This window comes from Artemia sp. Qi Xiang Cuo, chromosome 3 (assembly GCF_049724085.1).
Source record: "Artemia sp. Qi Xiang Cuo chromosome 3, ASM4972408v1, whole genome shotgun sequence".
Classification (NCBI taxonomy): domain Eukaryota; kingdom Metazoa; phylum Arthropoda; class Branchiopoda; order Anostraca; family Artemiidae; genus Artemia; species Artemia sp. Qi Xiang Cuo.
The window spans coordinates 77,057,707-77,073,238 of NC_142796.1; the positions used below are offsets into that span (position 1 = coordinate 77,057,707).

Here is a 15,532-nt window from a genome sequence, read left to right on the forward strand (position 1 = left end):
AAAGTAGTTATAAGGAAACCAAAGGAAAGAGAGTAGAATAGGGAAAAACCATGAAAAAAATTTGTTTTGCCCCATTGTCGGCTGCCTGCCAATAGATTTTGAGTCTTAATAAGAACAATATAAGTCCTAATTTGTGACTGAGTGACCCCTTTCCAGTTTTTGACAAAAGAAAATTTCTATATGTTTTGGTTGGAGTAAAAAAAAAAAAAAAAAAAAAATCAAATTCTTCATAGTAATGAATGGTAAGTAAATAATGATCCTTGTCAATAACGAAAATAGAGCCTAATTTTTGATAACATTCAATCAAAGAGTCAGCTTTTTATGGTGATCCTAACTATGTATTTGTTTATTAGTAGTTAGTGCAGTTACTAGTACACAAGAAAGTTCGTATAATTATAGAAAACACAAGGAAAACAACTTAATAAGGGGCCATTTCGGCAAAAATATGACGTCAACTATAGCTTGCAGTGCAAGGGTACCCATGAGTTTGATATATGAAGCCACTATAATCATAAATGTTTTCCCTGAACGGAATGCTGGGAATTTCTGTATTTTCCACCTGAGAAGATACATTTTTTGTATTTTATTATCACTTTTTTTCCAGGAGTGATTGTATATATCTAGTTGTCACTTTGAAAAAGATTTAATTTCCTACAGTTATGAAGTATTAAGGTGTCAAATATATTGTTTTTTTTTGTATTCAAAATTAAATTAAAAATACCGAATTAAAATTTTTTAGTTGATTTTCTTTATCTTAGTTCTAATGTTTTACTTTGAACAAACTACTTTGAAAATGGGTTACTTTTTATAAACACTGAGTCTAAAGGCATTTTGATGTTTGATAACCAAGTTCAAAACTGTCGATATTGTTAAAAATATCCGTCCGACGCTTCGGCATTGCTCAAGAGAACTGAATGCTGGGCAGTGGCGGATCCAGGGGCGAGGGGGGCGCACCCCCTAACGTAGTCAAAAGTAGTGTAATTTACTTAATTAACGCAATTTTGCGTTAATTAAACTTGCTCCTAACGCAAGTTTTTCAGATCAACCTATTTTGCCCCCCCCCCTAAGAAAAACTCTGGATCTACCCCTGATGCTGGGAGTTTGTATCTTAGCTTTTGTAAGTAGGTTATTGTTTTGTGTATTTTTTGCAATTACTTATTTTTTCATTTTATATACTTTTACATTAATTGACATACTTTTTCATTGCCTTTAGAAAAATATTTGTCTCTAAGCTTCATTAAATAAATAAAAAACAAGTTTTTTTCAACTGAAAGTAAGGAGCAACATTAAAACTTTAAACGAACAGAAACGATTACGTATATTAGGTGGGTTTGCCCCCTCCTCAACACCTCGCGCTTCACGCTACAGTTTTTCGGAACTTTAAAAATAGTTAATCATTGTTCTAATTAAACGAACCTTGTGTTTCAGAAGTCGTTTTTAATTGATTGGGACAAAATTTAAATTTTAGCGTAAATAGCGAGGTGTTGAGGAGGGGGAAAGCCCCCTACACCCATAAACGTAATAAGTTCTGTTCGTTTCAAGTTTTAATGTTACTCCTTACTTTCAGTTGAAAAAAACTTATTTTTTGGTTAATTTCTTATCGTTTTTTAAATAACGTCAGGATATCTGGCTCAACCTCCAAGGAAAAACCCCCTCCCCACAGAAATATCCTCTGTACAATTCAATCGTTGCAAAAATTTATCCCGGAAAATTACCCTTAACATCTCCACGCGTAACATTGAATCGGTAAAGAGAAAGCAAGACATATGAAGAATTTTTGGATAGGAATTCTGGCAAATTCCCCCATGGTAAAATTTTCTCTTAAAAGTTCATCCACTGGAAACTTCCGTCTCCATGGAAAATTCTCGCCGTGCAAAGTTGAGAGTGTTCGGAAGGTCTTGAGAGCGAGGTGTTGAGAAGCGGACAACCCCCTCATATACTTAATAATTTCTGTTAGTTTTAAGTTTTAATGTTGATCTTTACTTTCAGTTGAAAAAAACTTGTTTTTTTTATATTTAATTTCAGATCGTTTTTTTAAATAACGCCAGGATATCTGGCTACACCTCCACGGAAAACCCCCCTCCCCATAGAAATATCCTCTGGAAAAATCAATCCTGGCAAAAATTTACCTCGGACAATTACCCTTAACATCTCCAAGCGTAAAATTAAATCGGTAAAGAGAAAGCAAGACATATAAAGAAATTTCGTATAGGAATTCTGGCAAATTCATACAGTGTAAAATTTCCCCTGAAAAGTTCACCCCCCCCTGGAAACCTCCCTCTCCATGGAAAAATCTCTCCGTGCAAAATCCTCCCAGCAAAAAAATCGTCCTTCCCTCCCCACCCGAAAAATGTATGCATACTTCCCAATAACAAATACTATGCGTAAACAATGGGTACGTTTTATACCTTAAAAATCTTTCCCCAGGGACTGTAGGGGCTCATTTTATCTCCAGAGACCTAGTTATTGTGACTTTCAGCTATGCGGACGATTTTGGGAAAAAAGTGGCGTGGGAGGGGGCCTAGTTGTCCTCCAGTTTTTTTGGTCAGTTAAAATGGGCACTAAAACTTTTCATTTCTGTTAGAATGAGTCCTCTCCTGACATTCTAGGCCCACTGGCTCAATACGATCACCCCTGAAAAAAAGAAGAAAAAAAACAAAAAAAAACATTCATCCATGAGCTTTCTTCTGGCATAATTCACAAAATTCCACATTTTTGCAGGTATGAGCTTGCAACCTCCACAGTAGGGTTCTTTGATGCGCTGAATCTGATGGTGTGATTTTCATTAAAATTATATGGCTTCTAGAGGGTCACAACATCAGATTTAGCGTATGAGGGAACCCTACTTTCGAAGTTTCAAGCTTCAAGTTTGAAGCTCGGTTGGAATATCTTAAACCAACTTTATTTGTTCCCAATTATTGTTTAACTATAATTAGACAATAATTAAAAAAATTAAATAATTAAAAATATCCACTAATACTTTGTCTTTGAATCTTTTCTCAGAACCATTATAAAAAAAAATCCATCTTCTGCATTGTCAGATTTTACTCTCTCCTGTTTAATAATTCTCTCTAATTCGCATTCTGAATTCTATCAACATTATACATCCCGGAAGGTAGTTACCCTTCATAGATTTCAGCTTTAAATTAACTCTAGATACTACTAGATGGCGATCTCTACTTTTAACATCAATGACAGTTTTCTGATATACCCTAGTAGCTTTTATCGATCCTGCCAGTTTTCGGTTTTCAAAAACATGATCAGTAATGTTAGCCGTCGTACCATCATTTGAATATTCTGTTAGTTTAAGGACCATTATATGACCGACACTGTATTGGTTGCAACTAGATTGTTATACCTACAAAATTGCAGCAGTCTATCACCGTTGCAATTTCTCTTTCCTACATTAAATTCAACTAGACTAGGATACCATCTATCCCTGTTTTGACCAGTCTGGGCATTAAAATCATCTAAAAAACAATATCATATTTTTACCTGGGATTCTGTATTTTTGTTACTGTAGTTAGTTTAAATGGTTCTAAATCAAAGCCCTACAGATGGTCTCTGTAGCGTCTGTTGCGTAATAATTGTATACAACCTTTTCTAATAAAATGCGTTTGTGAAATCAATGTTTTACTAAAAAAACAAGCCTAATGTGAATAAGTTTGTTAAACAAGGGACGATTCAACTGCCAATGATAAGTTTCACTGAAAGACCTAACCAAGATTTACATTATAGTAATCGCATTGATCTGTTGATTTTCACCTAAAACAATTTTTTTGTGGGGAAGGAGTCAAAGGCAGTTCTACCCCTGTCACCCCTAGCCCTAGCAACAGCCCTGTCGATGCCTGATACAATTTCTGATCAGACTGCTATGTTGTAATACTACGTATGTGAACGACCTTTTGATCTAACTCCCTCTAAAAAAATTTATGGTCATTTTTTCCAGAATTTCCAGAATGGGGAAACCCATTTCCAGAATTTTAATAAAATTCCTATTTTTCCATTACTTTAAAGTATCCCCCCATTCCAATAGTGGATCTAAACATATTAAGTAGTCCACAATGAACTTTCTTAAAGACAAACAAAATAGTAAAAAAATAGTTTATTCAATCTAAAAACGAAAATTCAGACAAATGCTTGACATTAGTAGCTTGGGGGAGGTGGGTAGCTGGGTTGATAGCTTGGCTGGTAACTTGGTTGATAGTTCGGTTGATAACTTGGTTGATAGCTCGGTTGATAACTTGGTTGATAGCTCGGTTGATAACTTGGTTCATAACTCGGCTCATAGCTGGGTGAGCTAGGTTGATAGCTGGGCTGGTAACTGGGCTGATAGCTAGGTGTACTACGCTGATAGCTTGGCTGGTAACTAGGCTCGTAGCTACCATATTGAGCATTGCCAAGAGCTATCAAGGTTGCAAGGATAAGGAAAAGCTTCATTCTGAAAATAATTCTTATTAATGGAGTTTCGGTATAATAAAGCTTAATATCGCTATGCGTAACTTAAATACTAAGTTACGTGTAACTTAACTTAAATACAGTTTGACTCTGTCGCACAACTTTTTTTTTTAAACAATAAAAAACTTTAGCGTAAAGAGCGAGGCGTTGAGGAGGGGCAGCCCCTTTCATATACGGAATGATTTCTGTTCGTTTTAAGTTTTAATTTCGCTCCTTACTTTCAGTTAAAAAAAATTTGTTTTTTTAGTAATATAAAACAAGGGCATAAACACAATCAATGCTTTCTGAAAATCGAAAGGAATACATGTTTCAAGCTAAATATCGAAGCAATTTCTTTCTTCGTAGTAATTTTTCATCCAATGGTGAAGCCCTGAGTGACCATCCTTCCATTCTGTTGGTAAATTCAAGAAATGTAGCCCCTCAATCTCATAAGTGGGCATTTAAGTAACTGAGGAAGAAGTCAGTGGCTTAAGAGTGTTTCCTTATTTATATAAAAAATTAGAATTGAACATATTATAGCATACTTCTAATAACTCTCGATAAAAAAAAATCTTTACTGTTAATTATGTATATGCATACGTATTCTAAGCATAAAATTTGTTTCAAACAGTTCGCGGTAACGAACTGTAATTAAGGACCGACCTGGTCCAATAGTAACCGAAACTCTAAAAAACGGAATTTTGATAACAATTAATGCATCATAAGAATTTTTTTTATGCTGATTCCAAATATATAAAATTCATTAAGTTTAATGTTACACACAAAAAGTTACAAGCCTAATAAAATTTGTCTTATTTTCGAAAAATGAGGGACCCCCCCCCACCACCACCAAAAAAAGTCAACTGATCTTAATAAAAATTACACCACGGAATTTAGCATATAAGAGACCCCTATTTTAGAGGTTTCAATCTGCTATCCATGAAAATGTGGAATTTTGTTATTTTTTTACCAGAAGAAAGATCACGGAAGCGTGTTTATTGGTCGACACAGATTTGCATGTGGAGATGCTCTGGAAGAATTATCCGGGGGAAAGTTTCAGCAGGGCTAGAATTGGGGGCTTTTTAGCGCGGGGATTTTCCGCGAGAGATGTTCCGTGGAAATTGTCCAAGGGAAATTTAAAAAGGAGGGACTTTTAGAGTGAGAGAAGGAGGCGGAGAAGGACCCAAACTCTTTTTTGTAGTGAGTTTTGTTCGTTTCAAGCTTGATTGGCATATTCAATTTAAGTTTCACTCGTTTTAAGATTTATTTATTCATTTACATTAGCTTCTATTGTATGTTTGTTTGCATTGATTATTTATTTCATTCCTGTTCGTTCTGGGTTTCATTTATACTTCAGTAGCAAAATATTTTTTTTCCGTTTTAAGCTTGACTTGCATATTCAATTTAAGCATTACTCGCTTTAAGATTTATTTATTCATTCATATTATTACTTGTCGTATGTTTTTTTGCTATGATTTTTTATTTAATTTCTGTTCGTTTTGTGTTTCATCTGTTCTTTAAAAGTAATTTTTGGTCGTTTTGAGTTTGAATTTTAACAGGTATTTGTATCTGCTGATCTTAGTTTAAAATGGCCTTTACTTTTCTTCGAAAAACTTCTTTTTCGGGATTTTTTTTCAATATGCAGAAATACTAATGCTTATGCAACATTGCATAACTGCTGCTGGGGGAAGGTTAGTGGACCTTCCTGTGGAAACAGGAGATGCTTAATTTAAAAGAAATGCATTGGTCCCAAATTTTCTACCTTTCATCTGCGGCTATTCAGATTAATATGATGATAATTTACCCGCTTCATTTGGAGAAAAATATTTTGACCAAGTGTATATTACGTATACCGAGGGCCTGATACATTCCATCTTATGACTGCAATATTTCTAAGTGTTTCTAAAAGGTTCACACTTACATGAACAAAGATGGAAGGGTAGGTAACATCCTCAAAGGGAAAACACCCACGCTTTTAATTTTTAAAAACTAAGGCATGAAATATCGCTTTGCGTTTCGGGCCCCCATCTCAAAAACAAACATTTAGGGGCACACTTTGTTCAAAGTGATAATTATTTCCAAGCACTTTTATGAAAAATTTAAACTTTACTTTAAGGTAAGGAATGTTGAGAGGGTGGCAGGGCCCTTCTTATTCTTGATAGAAATGAAAATTACAACTAACCTAACTTCGATATAAAAGAAAAAGAAAGTCCAGGGAAGTTTTTTTTAGTACGGTACTAAGTTCTAATCTGAATAAAAAAAGTAATCAGATTGTATTTTTAGAGCTGAAGAGTTGACGTTATTTAGATTATAAAAAAAAAGAAAAAAACGAAGAAAAAAAAACTTAGGGAAGTTTCTTTAGTGCAAACTTTTATTCTGAATCTAAAAAAGCAATCAGATTTTTTTACAGCTGAAAAGTTTTTGTGCATCCAATTTATTTTTTTTTCCTTTAATACTGAAAATTCCAACAAACGCTTCAAAAGTCTATTATACAAAAGCTGGATGCGATGGAAAACTCAATGCTTTAGTTTAGCTAAAGATGCTATGTTAGGAAACTTTTTTTTTGAAAAACTGATAATTTTTCATGACTGAAAAAAGTTTACCGAACTGCTAAAAAACAACTTTTAGGAACCATCCCACAAACAGGGGGCAATCCTGATTACGATTATCGTAATCAGGAAAATCCTTACGTAATCAGGAAGATTACGTAATCAGGAAAATCCTGATTACGCTTTCGAATTCAGTCTATAACACAAATATCAATTTTATATAAAATTACACCTTTGAGCCCTTGAATGAAATTAAATAAAAAAACAAAAAGTTTTCAACTGAAAGTAAGGAACAACATTAAAACCTAAACGGAACAGAAATTATTACGTATATGAGGGGGGTCATCCCCTCGTCAATACCTAGCTCTTTACGCTAAAGTTCAAATTTTATTTCAATTCTTTAAGAATGACTCTTGAATAACAAGGCCGTTTAATCAGAATAAATAGCTCTTTTAAAATTGCGAAGAAAAAATTTAGCGTAAAGAGCGAGGTATTGACGAGAAGGAAAACCCCCTCATATACGTAATACTTTCTGTTCGCTTCAAGTTTTAATGCTGCTCCTAATTTCAGTAAAATCACTCAGTTTTTATATTTAATTTCTGATCGTTTTTTAGATAATGCTGGGGAATCCGGCTCCCTCCATGGAAAATTCTTTTTTTCCATAGTAAATTCATCCATACAAAGATCCTACCATATAACTTCCCTCTCCCCCTCACCAGAAAAATCCCTCCTGAAAACATCTGCATACTTCCAAAAAACCAATACTATACGTAAACAATGGGCTAAGTTCATAGCTTGCAGCCCTTCCCCTGGGCACTGTGGGTTTTAAGTCATCCTTAAAGACATAGTTATTAGATTTTAAAAATTTAGATCGGATTATTTCAATGGTTATTTCAATATTTAAATCGGGTGACTTTGGGAAAAAATGAGCGTGGCAGGGCTGCACTCCAATATTTTTTGTCACTTAAAAAGGGCACTAGAACTTCTGATTTTCTTTTGAATGAGCCCTCTTCCAAAATAGGACCACTGGGTCAATACGATCACCCCTGGGAAAAAATAAATTGAAGAATAAACACGCATCTGTGATCTTTTTCCAGGCAAAAAATACAAAGTTCCGCATTTTTGCCGATAGGAGCTTGAAACCGTAGACAACCTACAGTAGAGTTCTCTGATACGCTGAAATTGATGGTGTGATTTTCATTAAGATTCTTTGACTTTTAGGAATTGTTTTCCCCCTTTTTAGAAAATCGGACAAATTTTATCAAGCTCGTATCCTTTCATGGGTAGGAGTAAACTTGATGAAACTTATATATTCGGAGTCAGCATAACAAGCCAATTGTTTTGATTTATCTATTGGTACCGAAATTCCGTTTTTTAGAGTTTCGGTCACTATTGACACGGGTCGCTCCTTACTTACAGTTCGTTACCACAAACTGTTTGAATTGACGAAAAACGAAGCTTTTTTCTCACAGGCAATTAGGTGACGTCAAAACTTAAGACCAACATGGATTATCACGCACGTGTGGGGGGCAGCTAACTCCCTAAGCCCCTGCTCATTATGCTGAAGTCTTCCATATTCCATATTATAGGTATTGACATAGGCTACTCTCAATGTAAGTCACACAAAAAGATATGAGGAATAAACACAACAAAATACCAAAAAAAGAAAACCGCGGGGAAAGAAATAGAAGAGAAAACAAAGAAAAAGATGAGAACTGAATAGTAAGCTTATCACTTTACAAATCAACTATGAACAATATGAACATAGATCCTATCGGTTCGTATCAAAGAGAAATTACAGCTTACAAACACAACGTAAATATAAATTGATTGAAACGACGATTCAAAGCTCATTTAAACTTTGTATCAGAATTGGACGAAGAGTATAATAATTGGCACATTCTAACGGGCGAAAGCAATTTTTCACACCCCCATACGAGCAGAATGGAGTGTTGCTTTTCCCAACTCCATGTAGGAACTATTTAAATTGGCTGTGGCCGATTATAAACCGTGCTAAGTAAGGGAACAGGTTAAAATTTTTGAAGAGACACAAGATCTTCCTTCTTGCAAAAAAAGTTCATCATCCAGCCACTGACGGAGTTTTCAAACTAGTATACCAAATGTATATATCGAACATATGGGAAATCGTAAAGGCAGATTTCAGGTTGTGTAGGTATGGCCCAATCCCGGGCCGGAAATTTTTTTTACTGATTTTTACAATTTTCTAGTTCTTTTTTTTTACAGATTTACAAGAAAAGAAAATCATTCTTAACACCAAGTCTACTAAAAGGAGAATAAGTTATTTAAAAGAGTTTTTCTCGAAGGTATAATGCTTAGCATGAGTACCTACCCCTGCAAAAATCACGATGAGATTTAAGCACATGTGACAGCTACTGGGAATGTATGCTAATAGGTACTTAAATTAAAAATTTGGAAATAGGCTAGGTAAATAAAATACAAATTAAAAGAAACTTTTTGGTATAAAATTCCCCCCCCCCGAAACTAACAGGGAGATCACGGTCATGACATTTATCTCCCTAAAATGAAAACTTTCTTTACTCTATTTTACCCCTGGAAAGCATTAGCTGGCTTAATCCCCTCCCCAATTCCTAGAAATTACCAAAAATTCCTAGCTGCAATGATGCTTATAGCATCCATTGCTTGTAATGTAGAGTATTTCAATGCAAAGATATACAAAAAGGGTAAAGTTGTAGATAAGGGGTTTTGTCTATTTTGGAAAGTAATTCAAAAAGATGAATGAACTCTCAGAAATGAGTCCAGGACCTCAATCACCCCCTTGGAAGACATTTGAAGTACCCCACTTTCCCTCCAAAGGGCACTGAGCTTTGATGGCCTTGTATAGTTTTTGATTTACGACATTGAAATATTGAGAAATAGATGTACTGCCCAAGTGAGGCACAAGGAAAATGGTTTGAGCCTCATACGTTCCCTCAATCCTGATTTATAAGATTTTAAATGTTTGACAATCTATTTCTTAATTTTAGGAAAAAATAACCTTGTTTACAATCCTGCTGAAACAATAAGCATTTTCAAAAACTTGAAGATACAGACTTTCCCAAGAGAAAGAACTAAAACTTACAAAACAAGGAAATGTTCTAATTATAACATGTTTTTCATTGCTTTTCAAGGTATCCAATAAAATCTAATAGAAATGGATGACTAATTTCAAAATATAATTCAGTAAATGGATAAAACCGAACCTCAGATATCGATTAATAGCAAAATTTTCGTCTTACATTCAAAGATTAAACCAGTGGACTGAAGAAAAATAGCTTTGATGGCCTTTTACAGTTTTTGTTTCGCGATATTAAAACTTTCAGAAATAGATATACTGCCCAAATGTGGCACAAGGAAAATGCTTGAGCCTCATACCTTTCCTATATCCTGATTTATAAGATTTTAAATGTTTGACAATCTGTTTCTTAATTTTAGGAACAAATAACCTTGTTTACAATCCTGCTGAAACAATAGGCATTTTCAAAAACTTGAAGATATATACTTTTCTAAGAGAAAGATATAAAACTTACAAAACAAAAAACAAGGAATCGATTGTTCTTATTATAGCATGTTTTTTTCATGGCTTTTCTATGTATCCAAAAAATCTAATAGAAATGGATGACTAATTTCAAAATACAATTCAGTCAAAGGATAAAACCGAATCTCAAGATATCGATTAATAGCAAAATTTTCGTCTTATATTCAAAGATTAAACCAGTGGACTGAAGAAAAATGGCATACCAAAACCACAGTTTATAGAATTAGCAGTATGATCATTCCCTATCTCACCTATTATAAAAACCCGGACCGAGGTGCGAGTGCTCCAGAGAACGTTTTTGCAGATATAAACATAAGCGGCATTAGATCTTTTCACGGGTAGACAAGTCAGATTTCTCTTGGACGCGAAACTTACAGTTATAATAGAAATAATCGGAAATAAGTGGAAACCCGCTATTACGAATAATGCACTTTGTAACCCTCTTGGACGCGAAACTTAGTTATAATAGAAATAATCGGAAATAAGTGGAAACCCGCTATTACGAATAATGCACTTTTTAACCCTCTTGGACGCGAAACTTAGTTATAATAAAAATAATCGGAAATAAGTGGAAACCCGCTATTACGAATAATGCACTATGTAACCATTTCTCATTGATTGACGGAAACAGACTAACCCGCTAATGCAGAAATAAGTGGGAGGAGCTTTTTGTTCGCACCGAGAATGAAGACCAGAAATGATCTGCGATAAACTTACTGGATAATTCTATAAACTGTGACCAAAACCTTCAACAGAAGAAACAAATCTTATGGACCTTTATGATGCCTTATCCTTCAATACAAACATAAAAACACACCGCCATCATTATCAAGAAGTGCAATCAAATCAGTAAGCCATGACCACCCGATACTTTCGTTTTTTAATGTCACTTTCTCCAGGTAGTAGGATAAATTTTTTAATCAATTTACACCCATCATGCATGCCCTTCATGGGGGGGGGGGATTTACAAAAAAAAACTAAAAAACGTATCAAAAATTTGTTTATATTTATTTTTGTTAAGCTTTTATGAGTTGGACAAATATTTCGGGGGGGGGGGGTTCAAACCCCTTAAACCCCCCAGGATACGGCCTTGATTCATGCTTAGACTTTATTTTGTACGATTAGATGGGGAAAGATAAAAAGTTTGAAATGACATTTCTAGTATAAGGCCAGACAATTTATAGACTACGTTGTCGACAGTAATTATGGATGGGGGCCCAGACTTTCTACCTTCAATCATACAACTGAAAATCCCTTCTTTAATTCTGATTTAAAACCATGGGTCCATTTTAGTGGATAGAACAATTTAGTATATAACTCCAGTTTAAAATATCACCTATCTTTCTGCGAAAAGTTGCAGGAGGACGCTTCTGCAATGGGATCAATAACTGTGATTGGAAACAAAAGCGTTAAAAAAAAAAAACACTTAAAGGAGGTAAATAACTCCTGAACTAGCGTGCCCTACCTTGGTTTTGGTCTCAGCACGTTTATGGTAAACTAAATGATCATACGTCTATGCCTTGTATATATACACTGAGCCCCCTTAACTTTCACTATTGCGATTTCTTCTTTGTCTGTGCAAATATAATTTATATGGAACGCGGAAGGAGATAAATGCGGAAATGCAAATTAGAACATTTACAAAATGTTTTATGCAGATTAAGCCGATAGGCTTCTGTCATTTTATGCCCAAACGACAGTAGGGTCACACCTGTAGTTAACAGAATCAAGATTTATTAATGATACTTGTTTTCCCAGATTTTAACTTCATAATTGTACCACAGAAGCAGAAGATTAAACTTTCAAAAACTTACCTTGACATTCCTGTATGGACTTTGATTTCTTCTCAAGTATTGTCTACTAATACCTTGTTTTCGTATCATTTACCAGATTGATACACATATAGAAAAATTGCTATTCCAAGCTCCTACCTTTTCCAATTCCAAAAATATTATGCCTGAAATCTTCACTGTGATTTGTCAGTCGTATAGAAATGGGAATGGATAGCTGAAATTTGAAATTATATATATATATATATATATATATATATATATATATATATATATATATATATATATATATATATATATTGTTTTTGTGAATCTTAGTGTAGCTCCTCCCCCAGTTCAATAATACCTTAAAGTTTCAACTTAATACTCTTAGATGTTCTTGAGATATTATAGATGCGCCCTTCTGACAACCTAGATGCGCGTAGCATCTTTTAATTAAGGTAAAAATCCTTCTTAGGCATTCTCTAAAACTTTCAACTTGACACCTTTAGCCGTTCCTGAGATTTCGATTATACCCCCTTTCAACGACCTGGGTGCATATAGTGTCTTTTTATTTAATTCAACATCCCCCGCAGTATCTCCTGAAACAACTTAGCACACTTAGCCATTCCTGACTGTAATCTTTTTTGAAAAACTGGATGCACATAGTGTCTTTTGACTTAGTTCAACGACCTCCTTAACATTTTCTGCAAATTTCACCTTAATACGCTTAGCTGTTCATGAGTTGCACCCTTTTGACAACCTGAATGCACGTAGTGTCTCTTGATTTTGGTCAATATCCCCTTCAACATTCCCTGGAAGTTCCAAGTTGATAAAGTTTGCCATTTCTTAGATGTTGCAGACACGCCCTTAGGACAATCTGATGCACAGAGTGTCTTTTTGTTTAGTTCAAGGCCCCCTCAACATTCCCTGAAAGTGTCATCTCATTGCCCTTATCATTTTTTGAAAATTCAAGATCAACAAACCTATATGTAAACAAGGGCAGCTTGCCTAAATTACAGCCCTTGCCCTTGAGGCTTATAGGGTCGTGTCATACCCGAAAGCATATTTATTGGACTTTTTGGCAATTTTCAACAAAATGACAGTCTTAAAATTTGGATCGGATGTCTTTGGGGTCAAGAGGGACGAGTAGCTGAAAAGGCATACCAAGGGGGGGGGGCTTGTTGCCCTCCATTTCCATTTGAATCTCAATGAGGGGAAAATAACCTTGTATTTCCAACCAAATTAGCCATCTCTTCATTCACATTTGTTTTTGCTCGTTTCACGTTTTAATATTGCTCTTTAATTTTCTTAGAAAAACTTGTATTTTTTATTTTGGTCGTCAAGCTGTCCGTATTTGATAGATTGTTCCTTCGTGATTAGTCTCCTAAAGCCTCGTGTCCATTTCTGAGATGAACAAAGTTGCACAAACTATGTAAACACGCAAAGTTTCATTAAAAAAATGTGGAACTTTAAGAGTTTTATGGCAATTAACTAAAAAAAATACAAGTTTTTTTAACTGAAGGTAGGAGCGACATTAAAACTTAAAACGAACAGAAATTATTCCGTATATGAAAGGGGTTCCCTCCTCAACGCCTCGCTCTTTACGCTAAAGTTTTTTATTGTTTAAAAAAATAAAGTTGTGAGACAGAGTCAAACTTTAGCGTAACGAGCGAGGCGCTGAGGAGGGGACAGTCCCTTTCATATACGGAATAATTTCTGTTCGTTTTAAGTTTTAATGTCGCTCCTTACTTTGAGTTAAAAAAAACTTGTTTTTTTTTATTTAATTTCTGAACGTTTTCGAATTAATGCAGCTTTGAATTTGGTTCACCGTACATGAATAATTAAAACGAAATTCGCAAATTAATTTTCCTTTTTTTGGCAAACTGACTTTCTCGAAATTTTGTTCTGCCGTAACTTACAAATTAACTTACGCAACGAATTTCTATATTCGTATCTTTTTATTACGTAAATTAGAGAGTTCTCCCCATAGTCAATCCCTCGCTCTTTACAATAAAGTTAGAATTTTGTTCGAATCACAAAACCCAGAATCCCAAATGCCGGTTAGTTATAATAAATAGTTCTTTTGAAAGTACTAAAAAACTTAAGCGTAAAGAGCGTGGTATTGAAAAGGGGGCGAACCCTCTCATATACGTAATAATTTCTGTTCGTTTTAAGTTTTAATGTTGTTCCTTATTTTCAGTTAAAAAATTTTTTTTATTTAATTTCTGATCGTTTTTTAAATAATGCTGGAAAATCTGGAAAGATAATTCATGGAAATGTTCCTTCCCCCAAGGAAATATCCTCCATGAAAAGATCCTCCCCCGTAACCCCTACTCCAACCCCGACCCCCCACTAGACAAAATTCCTCCTGAAAGCACCTGTATACTTCCCAATAACCATATATGTAAACAATGGGCAAAGTTTATAACTTGCAGCCCTTCCCCCGGGAACTGTGGGGGATTAAGTCATCCTCAAAGACATATTAATTATATTTTCCACTATGCTGAACAAAATGGCTATCTCAAAATTTTGATTGGGTGACTTCGGGAAAAAAAATGAGCGTGGGAGGGCGCCTAGTCGCACTCCAATTTTTTTGTCGCTTAAAAAGGACACTAGAACTTTTAATTTCCGTTCGAAATAGCCCTCTAACGATATTCTAGTACCACTGAATCATTCCGATCACCCCTGGGAAAAACAAAAACAAAAAAAAAAACAACTAAAAAAAAAAACACGCATCGGTGATTTTTCTTCTGGCAAAAAATATAAAATTCCACATTTTTGCAGATAGGAGCTTGAAACCTCTACATTAGGGTTCTCTGATACGCTGAATCTGATGGTGCTATTTTCATTAGAGTTCTATGACATTCAGCCAGGGGGGGGGGCTCCCCCCCCCTGGCTGAATGATGCTGCCTTATTTTTATATTTTTGTTCTGAGATTTCTATTATATAGCATTAAAAGTGCCAATTAGATGAGGTTTGCCCCTCCTGGAACTCAGCTTATGGGCGCCCATGATCTATTGGTATCATAATTCTGTTTTTTAGAGTTTCGGTTACTATTGAGCCGGGTCGATCCTTACTTAAAGTTCGTTACCATGAACTGTTTGAAAATATGTGAATAAGTCACCAGAAACTAGTGGTTTGACTGCATCTTGAATTTTAAGATATTTGGTGTATGGGTCGGTCGCCAGCCCAATTTTGGTTTAAACAGAATTTAATAA

At 34.8% G+C, this 15,532-nt stretch overlaps 1 protein-coding gene across 1 annotated transcript; it reads right to left on the bottom strand.

Moving 5' to 3' along the window:
• Positions 1-4,090: 4,090 nt before the first annotated feature.
• On the bottom strand, positions 4,091-12,482 carry LOC148954554 (uncharacterized). Its single transcript, XM_089087140.1, has 2 exons — positions 12,357-12,482; positions 4,091-4,441 (listed from the first exon to the last, which is right to left on the bottom strand). The coding sequence occupies exons 1-2, from the start codon at positions 12,362-12,364 to the stop codon at positions 4,147-4,149; spliced, it is 303 nt and encodes a 100-aa protein (XP_088943266.1). The 5' UTR covers positions 12,365-12,482; the 3' UTR covers positions 4,091-4,146.
• Positions 12,483-15,532: the final 3,050 nt, after the last annotated feature.